This window comes from Magnolia sinica, chromosome 10 (assembly GCF_029962835.1).
Source record: "Magnolia sinica isolate HGM2019 chromosome 10, MsV1, whole genome shotgun sequence".
Taxonomy (NCBI): Eukaryota; Viridiplantae; Streptophyta; class Magnoliopsida; order Magnoliales; family Magnoliaceae; genus Magnolia; species Magnolia sinica.
Window position 1 is genome coordinate 71,759,146 of NC_080582.1, and position 13,471 is coordinate 71,772,616.

General features: G+C 40.6%; 1 protein-coding gene across 2 annotated transcripts; it reads left to right on the forward strand.

Moving 5' to 3' along the window:
• The first annotated feature begins 726 nt into the window (after positions 1-726).
• On the forward strand, positions 727-13,238 carry LOC131216961 (large ribosomal subunit protein uL30y-like). Of its 2 annotated transcripts, none has more exons than XM_058211608.1 (5): positions 727-849; positions 10,856-10,953; positions 11,066-11,203; positions 11,364-11,466; positions 12,866-13,238. In XM_058211608.1, the coding sequence occupies exons 2-5, from the start codon at positions 10,874-10,876 to the stop codon at positions 13,079-13,081; spliced, it is 537 nt and encodes a 178-aa protein (XP_058067591.1). In that variant the 5' UTR covers positions 727-849; positions 10,856-10,873; the 3' UTR covers positions 13,082-13,238. The 2 variants fall into 2 exon arrangements, with proteins under 2 accessions (XP_058067591.1, XP_058067590.1); XM_058211607.1 differs by lacking the exon at positions 727-849 and adding an exon at positions 8,281-8,466.
• Positions 13,239-13,471: the final 233 nt, after the last annotated feature.

Consider the following 13,471-nt stretch of genomic DNA (forward strand, 5'->3'; position numbering starts at 1 on the left):
TCCCCTGGCCACCGGCCAATGGCTAGTAGTCGGTGCTATGTGGACCCTTTCATGATGTATGTGATTCATCCATGCCGTCTATCAATTTTTCCACATCACTTTACAGTATGAGACCAAAAATGAAATATATTCCAATCTCAAGTGGACCACATTAGGGGAAACAGTGTTGAATGAGCATTGATCATTTAAAACCTTTTGGGGGCCATAAAAGTTTTGGATCCATCTGATGTTTGTTTTTTCCCTTCATCAGGGGCTTTATGATCTAATTAACAGATTGGATGTTAAATAAACAGTATAGTGGGCCTTAGGAGGATTTAAATGGTGGATATCCAATCACTATTTATTTTCCTTGGGTGTGGTCTACCTAAGATTTATATCCCTATAATTTTTTAGCTAAAGACCTAAAATGATCCGTTAAAATGGATGAAGGGAATGGATGAAACACATATATCATGGTGGGGCCCACATAGCACCGACCACCACCCACGGGGCTGGTGGCGGGGTAGCCAATCCATTTCCGCCTAATATTGGGGATTGTATCCTAGAATGAGCCGCCGAAACTGATGGACGGAGTGGATAGAACACATACATCACGGTGGGCCCTAAAAAGCTTAGGTATGCCGTATGCAGGAATCACATCAGTCTCCACGTGTGCAATCTGCGTCTGGCGTGGCATGACCTACACGTGTGCACGTGTACTAGCGTGACATTTCTTTGGAAAAACCTCTCAAAACCCTAAGGCGGAGCCTCTCCTCTCCCTCTCATCACCAGCACGGAAGTTGGAAGAAACAGAGTGCAGAGCTTCTCGTCTTCTCTCCCCAAAGAGAAAATCGAATAACGGAACACCTGGTATGTATATTTCAGCTTGAAGTAAAACCCTAGAAATTTCAGCTTCAGATTCGAAGAAAAAGGAAAAAAAAAAAAGTTTTTTGACAAAGCGTTGGCAGTGTCATCTCCATCGGACGGTTAGAACTTGGCGCTCGGGTGTCTAATCTTGCAACGCGTACCTTTGTTTTCAGTTGATGCAAGTGGGGCCCATGGTTCACCGATTTAGACCGTTGCTTCAAAAAACCTTCTAGATTGAACGATTCTAGCCACCGATCATGGACCCCTTTATTCCCTCTTATTGACGTCTGTTTTCAAGCCACAAATTGAACGGTTGTGGATTTGGATTGTTTTGTTGAGGATATTTTGGGGCATCCATCCATAGTATGGTCTAACAGATCAACCGTCTGTATCATTGAACTCTGGGCCTTGCTTTCACGAAATGAAAACCTGGGTCTGCTGTTCGTCTATGTACTTCTTCCTCAATAGGAGCTTCGTTTTATTGAAGTTATTTCTCGAAGAAATTACTCGGGCGTGATATTGCTTTAGGGAGTTCTAAGTTTAGCTGAAGTTATTATTTTGTAAAATTGAAGTTTTTGTTTTTTTTTTTAAATATATTTTTATTTTTAAACATGATAAATAAACACATTTTATCAAAAACCACCTCTTCGTGCACAGTCCCCTCATCAGCATGATTTGGGGTCACATCCTCTCTGCCTTCGACATGGTCGGGTGCTCTCCCTCCTCTACGGGATCTCTTCTCAAAGCTTGGCACGGTGCTCGTTTGGGATCTCAAAGATCCCCTATTTGGAAAATTGCTTTGTTGGCAGCTTGGTGGACAGTTTGGTCAGAGAGGAACAACAGATGCTTCAGAAATGAGTCTCACTCTTTTTTGTCCCTCCTCCGTAGAGTGAATCAGTTCATTATAGAATGGGCTTCAAATGTAGACAAACTCAGGGGTTGTAATCTTTTGTTCCTACGTGTGTAGCTGGTTCGCTATTTCAGCGTCCCTAGTTTCTGGTTTTTCTGTTTTCTTTTCTGCTGTATCTCTTTCCTTTTTAATGATATTGCATTGCTCTTCAAAAAAAAAAAAAAACAAAAAAAAAACCATTTTATCAAAAACATGTAAAGCATGCAAGGTGAGTGGTGGAGATGTCATCCTTGAGCGGGTTGTTTGTTGTAAGCATATCGGCTGCGCTAGGCATGAGATAGAAAGCTATATCCAAAGCTGCAATGATATCTCTAATTTCATCAATGATGAATGCTTGCCACCAAGGCTATCACTCTCTTGCCCAAAAAACAATGTTTTCCAAGTCTCCTTCCACTGTTGTTTGACCTTCTATATGATCCTTTGCTAATTTTCAAGCTGGTAAGGAGAGCTATGGCTTCAGTTTTGTTTGAGTCCTCGATTGCAATTGGTCTCGAGAGTGCCATCTTTGCCACACCATCACAATATCTTACAATTCCACCAATTTATCTGGCATCCAGGTTATTCAATGAACTACCATCATACTAAACTTGCATTGTCTGGACTTTGGACAGAGAGGCCCCACTTTGCGTCCACGTGTTCCTAGGGGTGGCACTGGGTAGGGTCGGGTTTGAGTTTGGGTCCAACTTAGACCCAACTCATTTATTAAATGGGCTGAAAATTTCAACCCCAGTCCAATGCACCGATAAATGGATAAACCCAAACCCAATCCACCTAACCCATTTAATTACAAAATGTAAAAAATAAATTTTTAATAAAAATATTTTTATTTTGATAAATATATAAAAATAATAACCACATATTTAGGATTATTAATTAATATAAAATCAAACCTTCACTATAATCCAAATTACGTCCATCATATTCAAATTTATGATTTTGCAAGCTTATATTTTATTATATTATTACATGGCATTTGGTGAGGAGGCAGGGAGCAGACCATTTTCATGACTCGTCAGGTTTGGCCCACCAAACCCAAATCCAACCCATTTAATTTCAAGTTGACAAAACACAACCCATATGGGAAATGGGTCGGCCCAAACCCATCTCGAGAATCTCGAAATTAAAAACGCTCCGTAGAGAGGTCGAGACATGTGTTGGTCTAATCCCTTGTCTGTGTCAGAATGGGATGATCTGGAACATCCCCCACATGTGCGAGGAGCCGAGGACCCCAGATGAATGCTATGGGTAGTCAAAGCGCAATATGTGTGGAAAGTAGCACCCCCCTAGTGAAGATATCGACTTTACGATCGACGAGGACGCCATTTTCGCAGAGGATATTGATCTTCTCCCTTGGCATTTGAATGACTCGGAAACTCCAGAATGCTTCTCACCTCGCTCCTCGGCTTCCAGGGAGTCAGAAGCAGGCCAAGCTCTTCTATCCTTATTTCAAGAAGAAATCGATGAATGGGTTATCGAAGCGGAACCTTTGTAGTTCAGGTTGGGAATAGTCTTAGTAGAAGAGCAAAGTGAACATTTGATAAGGGCGGAATTTGAAGAATAGAGGGCTAATGTAATTGAGGTATTATAATAAAATAAATGGATAAGGGACACAATGGGACACGTTGGGAGATCCACAGGCTTATCTTTCGGAGATCATCCCGAAGATTTTATAACCTTATTTCACTGCTTCGAGACCTGTGGCAGACTACTGCTGGGAACGAGATCCCCTAGGAGATCTCACAGTAAGGCGGGCAACAACAAGGAAGCACAAAGTATTTCAATTAGCCTAAAGAAGTTTTTTAGGACTCAGTTTAAGAATGGGTCACAGACTCACAAGGGTCATGGGGTAGCTCTGTTTCTATATGAAGATATTGTCATGGAACGTGAGAGGAGTAGGGTCCAAACACAAGAGAAGTCTAATCAAAGACGTTTGCGGGAGAAGTAAATCAAATATTATATGTCTTCAGGAAACAAAGATACAAAGTTTCTACAACAAGCTGTTAGGGTTTATCTGGACGGAGTCAGACGCGAAATGGGTGACCCTGGATGCAGTAGGAAGTTCAGGAGGAATTTTGGTGGCCTGGAAGTCTTCGGTCTGGTTGCTAAAGGATAGCTGGAAAGGTCTGTACTCAGTATCAGTACTTCTTGAGGAAGTATCTTCTGATCTCTGTTGCCTCATAACTTTGGTCTATGGACTAAATGAAGAAGATAAAAGGAAAGATTTCTGGGAGGAATTGAACGATACAAGACATAAGTTCGGCGGCCCTTGGTGCATAGGAGGAGATTTCAACATAATAAGATATGCGACAGAAATGTCAAACGCCAGAAAAATAACCCCAGGGATTCGCAAGTTCTCTCTATGGATATAGGATTAGGAATTAGTGGTCCCCCCCCCGATTGGAGCTACATTCACGTGGACTAATGGACGCACGAATCCAATCATGTCCAGATTGGATAGATTCTCGGTGTCGACCGACTGGATCAATCTATGTCCCTTGATATCGCAGACCGTTCTTCCGAGACCAACATTAGATCACAGTCTGTTAACTCTCTCAGTAGAAGACAACAATTGGGGCCCGAAACCTTTCAGGTTCGAAACGGCGTGGTTGAAGATAGAAGGATTCCATCAACTCATAAGAGATTGGTGGTCAGAAATGCAGGTGGAAGGATTCGCAGGTTTCAGGCTTTGCAATAAACTGAGGATCCTGAAAGGCAAGTTAAAGATACGGAAAGAGGTGGTCCTTCGGAAAAGAGAATGGGAAACACAAGATATTCTAACTGAGTTGCAAGTTATTGATACGGAAGCAAAAATAGAACCAATGGCAACAAATACGTCAAACAGAAGGATACAGTTAATCCAAAGTTATGTTGCCAAGGTGTCGAAGGATGAATTCTCATGGAAACAAAGAGCGAGGATAAAGTGGATCAAAGGAGACAAACATACAAAATTCTTCCATAATATAGCTAGTGCGAGAGCTAGAAGAAACAGAATCAGTAGCGTGATTGTGGATGGGAAACGGACTGACGACCCACAGATAATTACGGAAGAGGTCGTCCGATACTTCAACAACCTTCTTTGTGGAGAAGAACGGAAAAGACCGACGTTGGATCTGCTCCCAGTGGACAGTCTTACGGCAGAGGTAACCGGCGCCCTAGAAGCTTCATTTTCGATGGAAGAGGTAAAAAGGGCAGTGGAAGCTCTGGGAGGAGATAAGGCCCCGTGGCCAGATGGATTCCCGATCGTTTTCTTCCAAACTTTTTGGGAAACTCTGAAGAAAGATGTTATGGGCTTCATCAATGAATTTTATGCTAGAGGCAGATTATCAAAGGACATTGGAGCAACGTTTGTTATGCTGATATCGAAGATTCCAGGCGCGGACTCATTAAAAGACTTTAGACCAATCAGTCTAATTGGTGGCCCTTATAAGATCTTAGCAAAAGTCTTGGCATCTCTGTTGAAAGATGTGTTAGGAAAGCTCATTTTAGATAATTAGAGTGCATTCATCCCGGGTAGACAAATTATGGATAGCGCCCTCATAGCAAACGGATGCTTAGATTCTTCTCACAAATCAAGAGAACAAGGATTAATATGCAAGTTAGACCTAGAAAAGGCATATGACCATGTAGATTGGGGTTTTTTGCAATACATGCTTCAGCGAATGGGGTTTTGGGGAGAGATGGAGAAGGTGGATAAGTGAATGTGTAGGATCCGCCTTCTTTTCGATCCTTCTGAATGGATCCCCTAAAGGTTTCTTCAAGAGCTCTAGAGGTCTGCGACAGGAATACCTTCTCTCCCCGTTCTTATTCCTAGTGGTGGGGGAAGCCCTATTTAGAATGTTGAACAAAGATCAGGATGAAGGCATTATCTCTGGTGCCAATGTAGAAGGAATGGACAGACCGATATCTCATGTGCAGTTTGCGTATGATACTCTACTATTTTGAGAAGTAGATCAGGAAAAAGTTAGCAATTTGCGAACCATTATCCGGTGTTTCGAGGCAGTTTTGGGTCTTAGACTGAATATGACTAAATCCAAGATGATTGGGGTAAACATGAAGGAAGATGAGGTTACGTCCTTTGCTGAGTTTTTTTAATTGTTCAGTGGGGCGCCTTCCGACCACTTATGTAGGCCTTCCGCTTTGTATAGGGAAGCCCCCAAAATCCTTATGGAATAAGGTCATTATCAGATTCGAGAAGTATCTAGCTTGATGGAAGTGCAGATACTTATCTCTAGGTGGACGAATCACTTTAATCAAGGCAGCTCTTTCAATCTCTCTCTATACGTAATGTCGATGTTCAAATGTCTGGCCTCAACTTTGGCAACTATAGATAAGCTTAGAAGAGACTTCCTATGGCATGGTAAGGAAGAAAGGAAAAAATTTCACTTGGTCGAGTGGAAAGAGGTGTGTAAGCATATGCAAGAACGTGAGGTTGGAATAAAAAACCTAAAGAGCAAGAATCGGGCCATCTCAGGCAAATGGACCTGGAGACTAGGGACGGAGGATGGGACTCTATGGAATACGTTAGTCAAGAAAAAATATGGGAGATCAGAGAATGGTTGGTGGACAAAGGACTCCTCAAATTACAGAGCTTCATCGCTATGGAAAGGGGTGTCATCCATGAAGGAGGAGGTTCTGAAAAGGATAGGAATTGCAATAGGGAAAGGGGATAATACTCGGTTCTAGTATGACAGTTGGGTGGGTGATACTACATTGAAAGATGAATTTCCGCGCATTTTCTGTGTTGCCTCAAATCAGGTCAGTTTGGTCACTGATTGTTATTCCATCCTCGGGGAGGATTTGGTGTGGGGTCCATAATGTAGAAGAAATCTCCATGACTATGAGGTTGAAGAATATGTAGCCCTTCTTAACCGCATCCAGGATGTTAAGTTGGATCAGTGAAGTGCAGACAAAATTGTTTGGAAAAGTGATAAATTTGGAGTATTCTCAGTCAAATCTTTTTATAGGAGTATGGAGGGGGATCTTTCAAGAGGAGAGGAGACCCATGCTAATCATGTTTGGAAATACAAAGACCCCCCCCCCCCCCCCAAGATTCTGGTTGGTTGGTAAAAAGAAAGTCCTAACAGTGGACAACTTGAGAAAAAGAGGCATGATTATCACAAATGTTTGTCTATGCTACATGGTGAGTGGAGAATCGGTGGACCACCTCTTCATCCACTGTCCCTTTATCACTTGGATCTGGTCAGATTTCCTACCCCGTTTCGATATCGTCCGGGCCTCCCCAAATTCTACTGGAAATCTCTTAAGGCGTGGCACGGTCCAAATTTGGGTATTCAGAGGACCGATTTATGGAGAATGTCCCTTCTTGCTATCTGGTGAAAAGTATGGGAAGAAAGAAATGGAAGATGTTTCAATGATGTTTCTAATCCGTCTGATTCCATAGCGCTTAGAGCGAGGAGACTCTTAATTGAGTGGGCTTCTAATGTAGAGAATTTAAAGGGCTGTAATCTACAGTTTTTAGGAGTGTAGCATGTCCGCTATCTCAGTGGCTTATCTATCTCTGTAATTCTCCCCTTTTAATACAAATCGTGATCTTTCAAAAAAAAAAAAAAAAAACCTTGACTTTATGGGTTGGGTCGAGGTCAGGTTGGGTCAAGTTTTGCCACCCTACACTCGGTGTCCAATTTATGCCAAATCCATTGATGGCAACACCCCGAATCCCCTTGAAATAGCCCAATCGATAAATGGTGCTTTAATTTTCTTCACAAGCCAAGGGATTTAGAATATCATGGATTTAGAATCTCATTTCTAAAGATTGTATTATTCGGCTCCTTTGATCCATTTTCCCCATGAGGTTGTTTATAGAGGTATATGCCTAAGATATTTCTCTCGTGAAGTCTTGGTTCAAAAGTGCCTGCCACACTAAGTGAAATTGCCAAACGCTTCTTGTGGGAACACTGATCTGCTCAAAAAAGGTTAACAGGAAAGCTCCAAATGTCAGAGTCCGATTGACATTGATTAAGGGTTGGTCACAATAATACAAGTTGCTAGATGGAATCTGTAGGATTTGGGTTTAATTGCTTTAGGCAGCTCGCTATTGTGTCACTTTTTTTGGAGTTCATACATAAAAAACAGTTTCAGTTGAGAGTTAGCTTCTCATCGTGTTGGTTTCCTTGTTTGTTTTAAAAAAAAGTCTATGGATTAGGCAGTTTTAATTGCCTTTTGTTGCATATTTGGGCTGAATATAGTGTTTTTTTTTGGGTTCAATGTAATTCAAAGTTTTTCTTATGAAAGGGTCGAGTTGTAGTAGGGCATGGAATACATTGTAATGGAAACATATACTGCAAATGCAATGGTTAGAACTTTTCCTTATTCTGTCTTTTAGTAATCACACCATGTATTGGAAATTTTATCACTTGTGTAATATTTTGTTATGAACATTTCAACCTTTCCAATGTTCCTACAACAATATACCTCTAATCTTCCAGTCCCATCTATTGCGGGTCGTCATTGATCCTGCTACTGATACACTTCCTACAGGAGCTTTGATTAAAGCTGAGGCTGTCATGGCGGATGCAGAACCAAAGCCCCTCACATATATTCCGGAGACAGTGCTGAAGAAAAGGAAGAACAATGAAGAATGGGCAATAAAAAGGAGGGAGCAATTGGCAGTACGAAAACAGAGAAGCAAAGAAAACCGGAAACTCCTCTTCAGAAGGGCTGAGCAGTTTATCAAAGAATTCCGTGACAAAGTAATTGTCTAAGTTTATTTATTAAGCTTTTGGAAAATCTTCAAAATTTCCCTGGCTTCCCTCTTATTCTTGATAATGTGTCTGGGATTAGCATCTGCCAAGGAATTAAAGCATTTATATTTACAACAACTTCCTTTTTTTTTTTTTTTGCATATACTGTTTTCTTTTCTTTGGTAATTAATGATACAGAGACTGTACCATTGTATTCCCATACTTGAAAAAATGGGCATGTTTATCAGAATAGGTAGGTGTGCAGACTGGCTGCTAGGGAGTGTATTCCCTGTGAAAATAATCAAAATGATGCTTTTCTTTGTTTCCAATATGATAGTCAACATAGGATTTATAAAGCCGATCCCAAATAGTTGGGACCTGGCTATGATGACTCTCTCACTTTTTCTCAACATTTGAAAATGCCACAGGTGCAAGATGATTCTTCAATTTAACGTTACTTATGTGCTTCTATTATATTTGATGAAGTTCCTTAATATGTTCGTGCATCCTTACCAAATTCCCAGACCTTCTGTAAGTTCATTAATTGGAAAATGCCATAGGCGCAAGGTGGTCTTCCATTTTCCCGTTGTTTTACATTTACCAATACTTGTTATTATATTTGATAAAGTTTCTTTATATGTTCTCGTACAGTTTCCAAATTACCAAACTCCCATAAGGCCTTGTTTGGCACTTTGAATACCTGGATTGGAAATCCCCTGGATTCAGAATTCCCTGGTTGTGTTTGGCACACTGGATTCAGAATCCGCTGTAATCCAAAAATATCTATGCACTTAAATTATGTAGTATATTTACGGGAGTTTGAATTTAATTACTAGATCAACTTTAATATCCCTAATTAGTGTATATATGTGATGTTTTACATATGATTGTAATAAGCCCATTGAAATATATACAATGGAAAAAAATTGATGAAATTCCAAGCCTCAGATGGGCCACAAGCATAGGATCACAACCTAGCGAATCCCCCCAAATGGCACCTGCCAAACGACCCCTAGGTTCATACATTGGAAACAAAAGTTTGCAACCTACATTTCGTTGCTCATCTCTGTTACTATATAAAGTTGCTCCAAAAAAATTGTTGCCATAACATTGGTTGAAACCCTGGTTCCTAAAAAGGTTGAAGATTTGGTTGAGTTTATGCTCATTTCATGAAGGTTATGAACTACTCTATTTTCTGTTCAAGGCCTCACCAAGGGGATCTGTGCAAGGACGAATTGAGATGATCAGTGCAGTACACACACTCAAGGTGTTCCAAAACGGTAATGGTGGCCGCAACGGCCACCACCGTTACTGTTATGATACGGGCCACTACGGCTGTTACGACCCTTTTTTATTTTTTGAAATAACTGTTACAGGACCATTACGGGGCCGTTACGGCCATTTCGGCCCCATAACGCATAACGGTTATGACCATTACCGTTATGTAACCGATTTTGAATACCTTGCACACACCAATGGGGCACAAATGTGAGAGATCCTGGCTATTCACTAGGTGAGATCCACCACAAACACGTTCTGACCCAAAAATTAAGCTGGTCTGCTCATAAGGGGGGGCATACATGCACATTGAATACCGTTTTGTGTATTTTCTCATTGTGTGTGGTTCATCTGAAAGAGTGGACGGGCCCGATTTTTGGGCAGGGCATGTTCATGGTGTGCTCCATTTGATCAATGGCCCATGTCCTGCTCATGTATGCCACGTCAGCATCTTTGCCACAGATTCTCTGTCATTATCTGTGCACAAATCTTGTACACGTTTCCTACTTATAGAAAAGAAAAATCTTATTCACATTTTCTCTTGTGAAACGAAAAGTGACATTCAAAATATTAAGGGTTTTGGTTTCTGGTTAATGGCTGCATTTTTTAATTTATTCTGTTGATATCTATTCCTCTTGACTTAAAATGTTGGTAGGATAAGTTATGGATTTGTCATGGTGTTGCCCTCGCTAATGGGCGGACAACACCTTGGTGGCTGATCATTCTCGATGGCCTATGGAACATTTTGGGGGAGCGCAATTGTTGCTGTTTCCTCAACAAAAAGGGGGACTGTGGGAACAGACCGTTTGGAAATAAAAAAGAGGGATGTTCTAGATGGGGTTTCGGGGTCTAAACATGTCAATGTGTTTGATGTTTCTTCTTTGTTTGGGCTGTGATGTTGTTTTTACCTCTTATTGTAATCTGTGTGTGTGTGTGTGTGTGTGTGTATTTCTATTTGGCTATGTGCCAAGTAACCTTTCAATAAAATTCTCACATTATCCTTAAAAAATTGTTTGTAGGATAAAGGATACCTACTTTTATTTATTGTGCTAATATACCATTGAGAAAAGACAAAATTTATATTCATCCCTTCTAATTATGTGATATATTCCTTTCCCAGGAGTTGGACCTCGTCCAAATGAAGCACAGGAAAAAGAAGAAAAGGCCATCGCGTGGCAAAGTTGAAGGAAAACTGCTTTTCATTATTCGCATTGGGGGGTAGGTTGCAAACATTACATTCTTACTTCCCTTCTCTATTTGTTGTTTTTCTTTTTTTTCTTTTCTTTTCTTTTTTTTTTTATAAATTTTTTTCTTCTCTCATAATTTTTAGCACAAATGATATGCATCCGAAGTCTCAGAAGGTTCTACATATGTTGCGGTTGAAGCACATCTTTGATGGTGTTTTCGTAAAAGCAAACGAAGGACTGATGGATATGTTGCAGAGGGTTGAACCATATGTGACATATGGGTAATAGCAAAAACCATATACTGCTTTCCATTTCTACATTCAATTCTGGACTGTAATGAGATTTTTACTGTCTGGTTCTAGATATCCTCATATGAAGTGTTCAGGAGTCAGTTCCTCCACTCAATTTCAGTTCTTAACGAGTTTTTACTGTACATTGTAGATATCCTAATATGAAGAGTGTGAAGGAGTTGGTTTACAAGAAGGGTTATGGGAACATGGATAGGCAGAGGGTTCCTCTCACTGACAACAACATTATTGAACAGGTAGTTTTAGTGTTAAGAGATATACTGGCCGTCGAAGTGTTAGAGATATATTTACTATCTACAACCTCTACCTGCTACATTTCATTTCTTTTCCTTTTTTATTTATTTATCTATTTTTTGTCAATAATAGTTTGGGGATGATTTTATACAACTAGGTCTCATTGTATTATGGTGCACATTAGTTGGGTTGGGCATGTTAAGAATCCAAAACATTGATCTGGACTGTTTGTACAGGCTACCTTACTCTTCGCTGGCCGCGAAAATTACACCATTTGGATGATCCTGGCCACCCGAGTGGCCTTTTTGTTATAGCAGATTATTTTTAAGACACCAAGTGGATGGTTAAAGATCAGTCAAACCGAATCTTGAGAGGCATAAGCAATCCAAGGTGGGGTGGGGTCTAGTCAAGACTGTCCATTTTGGAGGTCATTGATTGGATTGTTGTGTGTGTGTGTGTGTGTGTGTGTGTATTGTGTCAATGTGGCCCACGAAGTGTGTTGGATCAAATGCACTGTTCATATTGATGATTATACTACCCATGTGGTCCATGGTACCAATCTGCATCTTGATGTCATGCAAACTAGTTTTATAGGATCATTCCCCATGACAATATGTGGTGACCTGGGTGCTTGCATTCTCTCACTTTTCGTCCCTAGCATTTTATTGGCGTCTCCAGACGCTTTTCTGAATGGTTTTTTTTTTTCTGTTCCATTCTAATTCTATTACCGTTCAGTAACTAAATTTGACATTCTATTTACATTCGAATTTCAAACTTCCCTTCCATCCATTTCATTTGGCATGCAGTTTATCTGGTCCATTTTTCAGAAGCCCATCTGTATGTCATATTGTCCTGAAACATGGTCCAAATCCCATCTGCATGTCATCTTGTCCTGAAACTTGTGGATTTCCTTTTTGTCAGACCATGAAAATCCATGTTGAGCTGTCCATGCTAATGTGCTGGCAATGTTTCCAACCCCAACTTATGGGTGGGATGACCTGAGTTCCCAACCTTAGCCATCCCATCTGCAAGTTTTCTGATTGACAGCCTGCACATTATGGCATCATGGGTCGGTCCAAAAAGTCCCTTAACCAAGCAGCAGTGAACCTTTTCCGACTTGATCTCATAAATTCTTGGCTGTCTAAAAATATGAATCCAATTTGTGCTGCCGAGATGCGTACTCTAAATATTCTGCTGCATTTGAAACCAAAATAGATAGCAAAAAAGGTGGATGGTAGCTAAGGGTCCTGTGCTGGCCTTGGGCCCCCTTATTTTAGTAGCTAATAGCCAACTAGGGGTCCCAGCCTTGAAGGATGACTGGTCAAAAAGAGATGCTGTTTTATATCTTGCTTCTGATTTAGTTGTTCTATGTGTAATTTGGGTTTCTTCTGCAATCTGTAGGCTCTTGGAAAGTACAGTATCATCTGCCTTGAAGACATTGTTCATGAGATTGCTACGGTGGGGCGTCATTTTAAGGAGGTGGTTAGCTTCCTGTGGCCTTTCAAGCTAAACAAGCCAGAAGGACTTCTACAAAAAAAGAGAACCCTGTACAAGGATGGTGGTGACTCCGGTGATCGAGAGGATAACATCAATGAACTCATTAGTAAGATGAACTGACACCTACAATCATCATCCTGCTTTTTGTGAGAACAAAATGTAGAATAGGGAATTGTAGTCCTTTGAGCAAGTAAGTTGCAATTGTGATAGATTATGAAAATTGAAGTTGTTTTACAATCAACAATTCCCTTCAGTGAAAGTTGTCGTCTTTGCAATATTCTGCAGGAGAGATTCAGTGCTCTTGATATTATTTTGTGATCACAAATTCAATATCCGTCCATTTTTATGCATTTCATAAATTGGGCCTGTTTGTTTGTTGGTCTTGCCCTGAAAAATCAAACTGTTCCGATAATCCTCATCCCTGATTGGAGGGCTCTTGAAGATTGGAAATGGGTGGTTTGGAAAATGTCCAACCAATGACTGACACATCTATATGATTATGGTTGGATC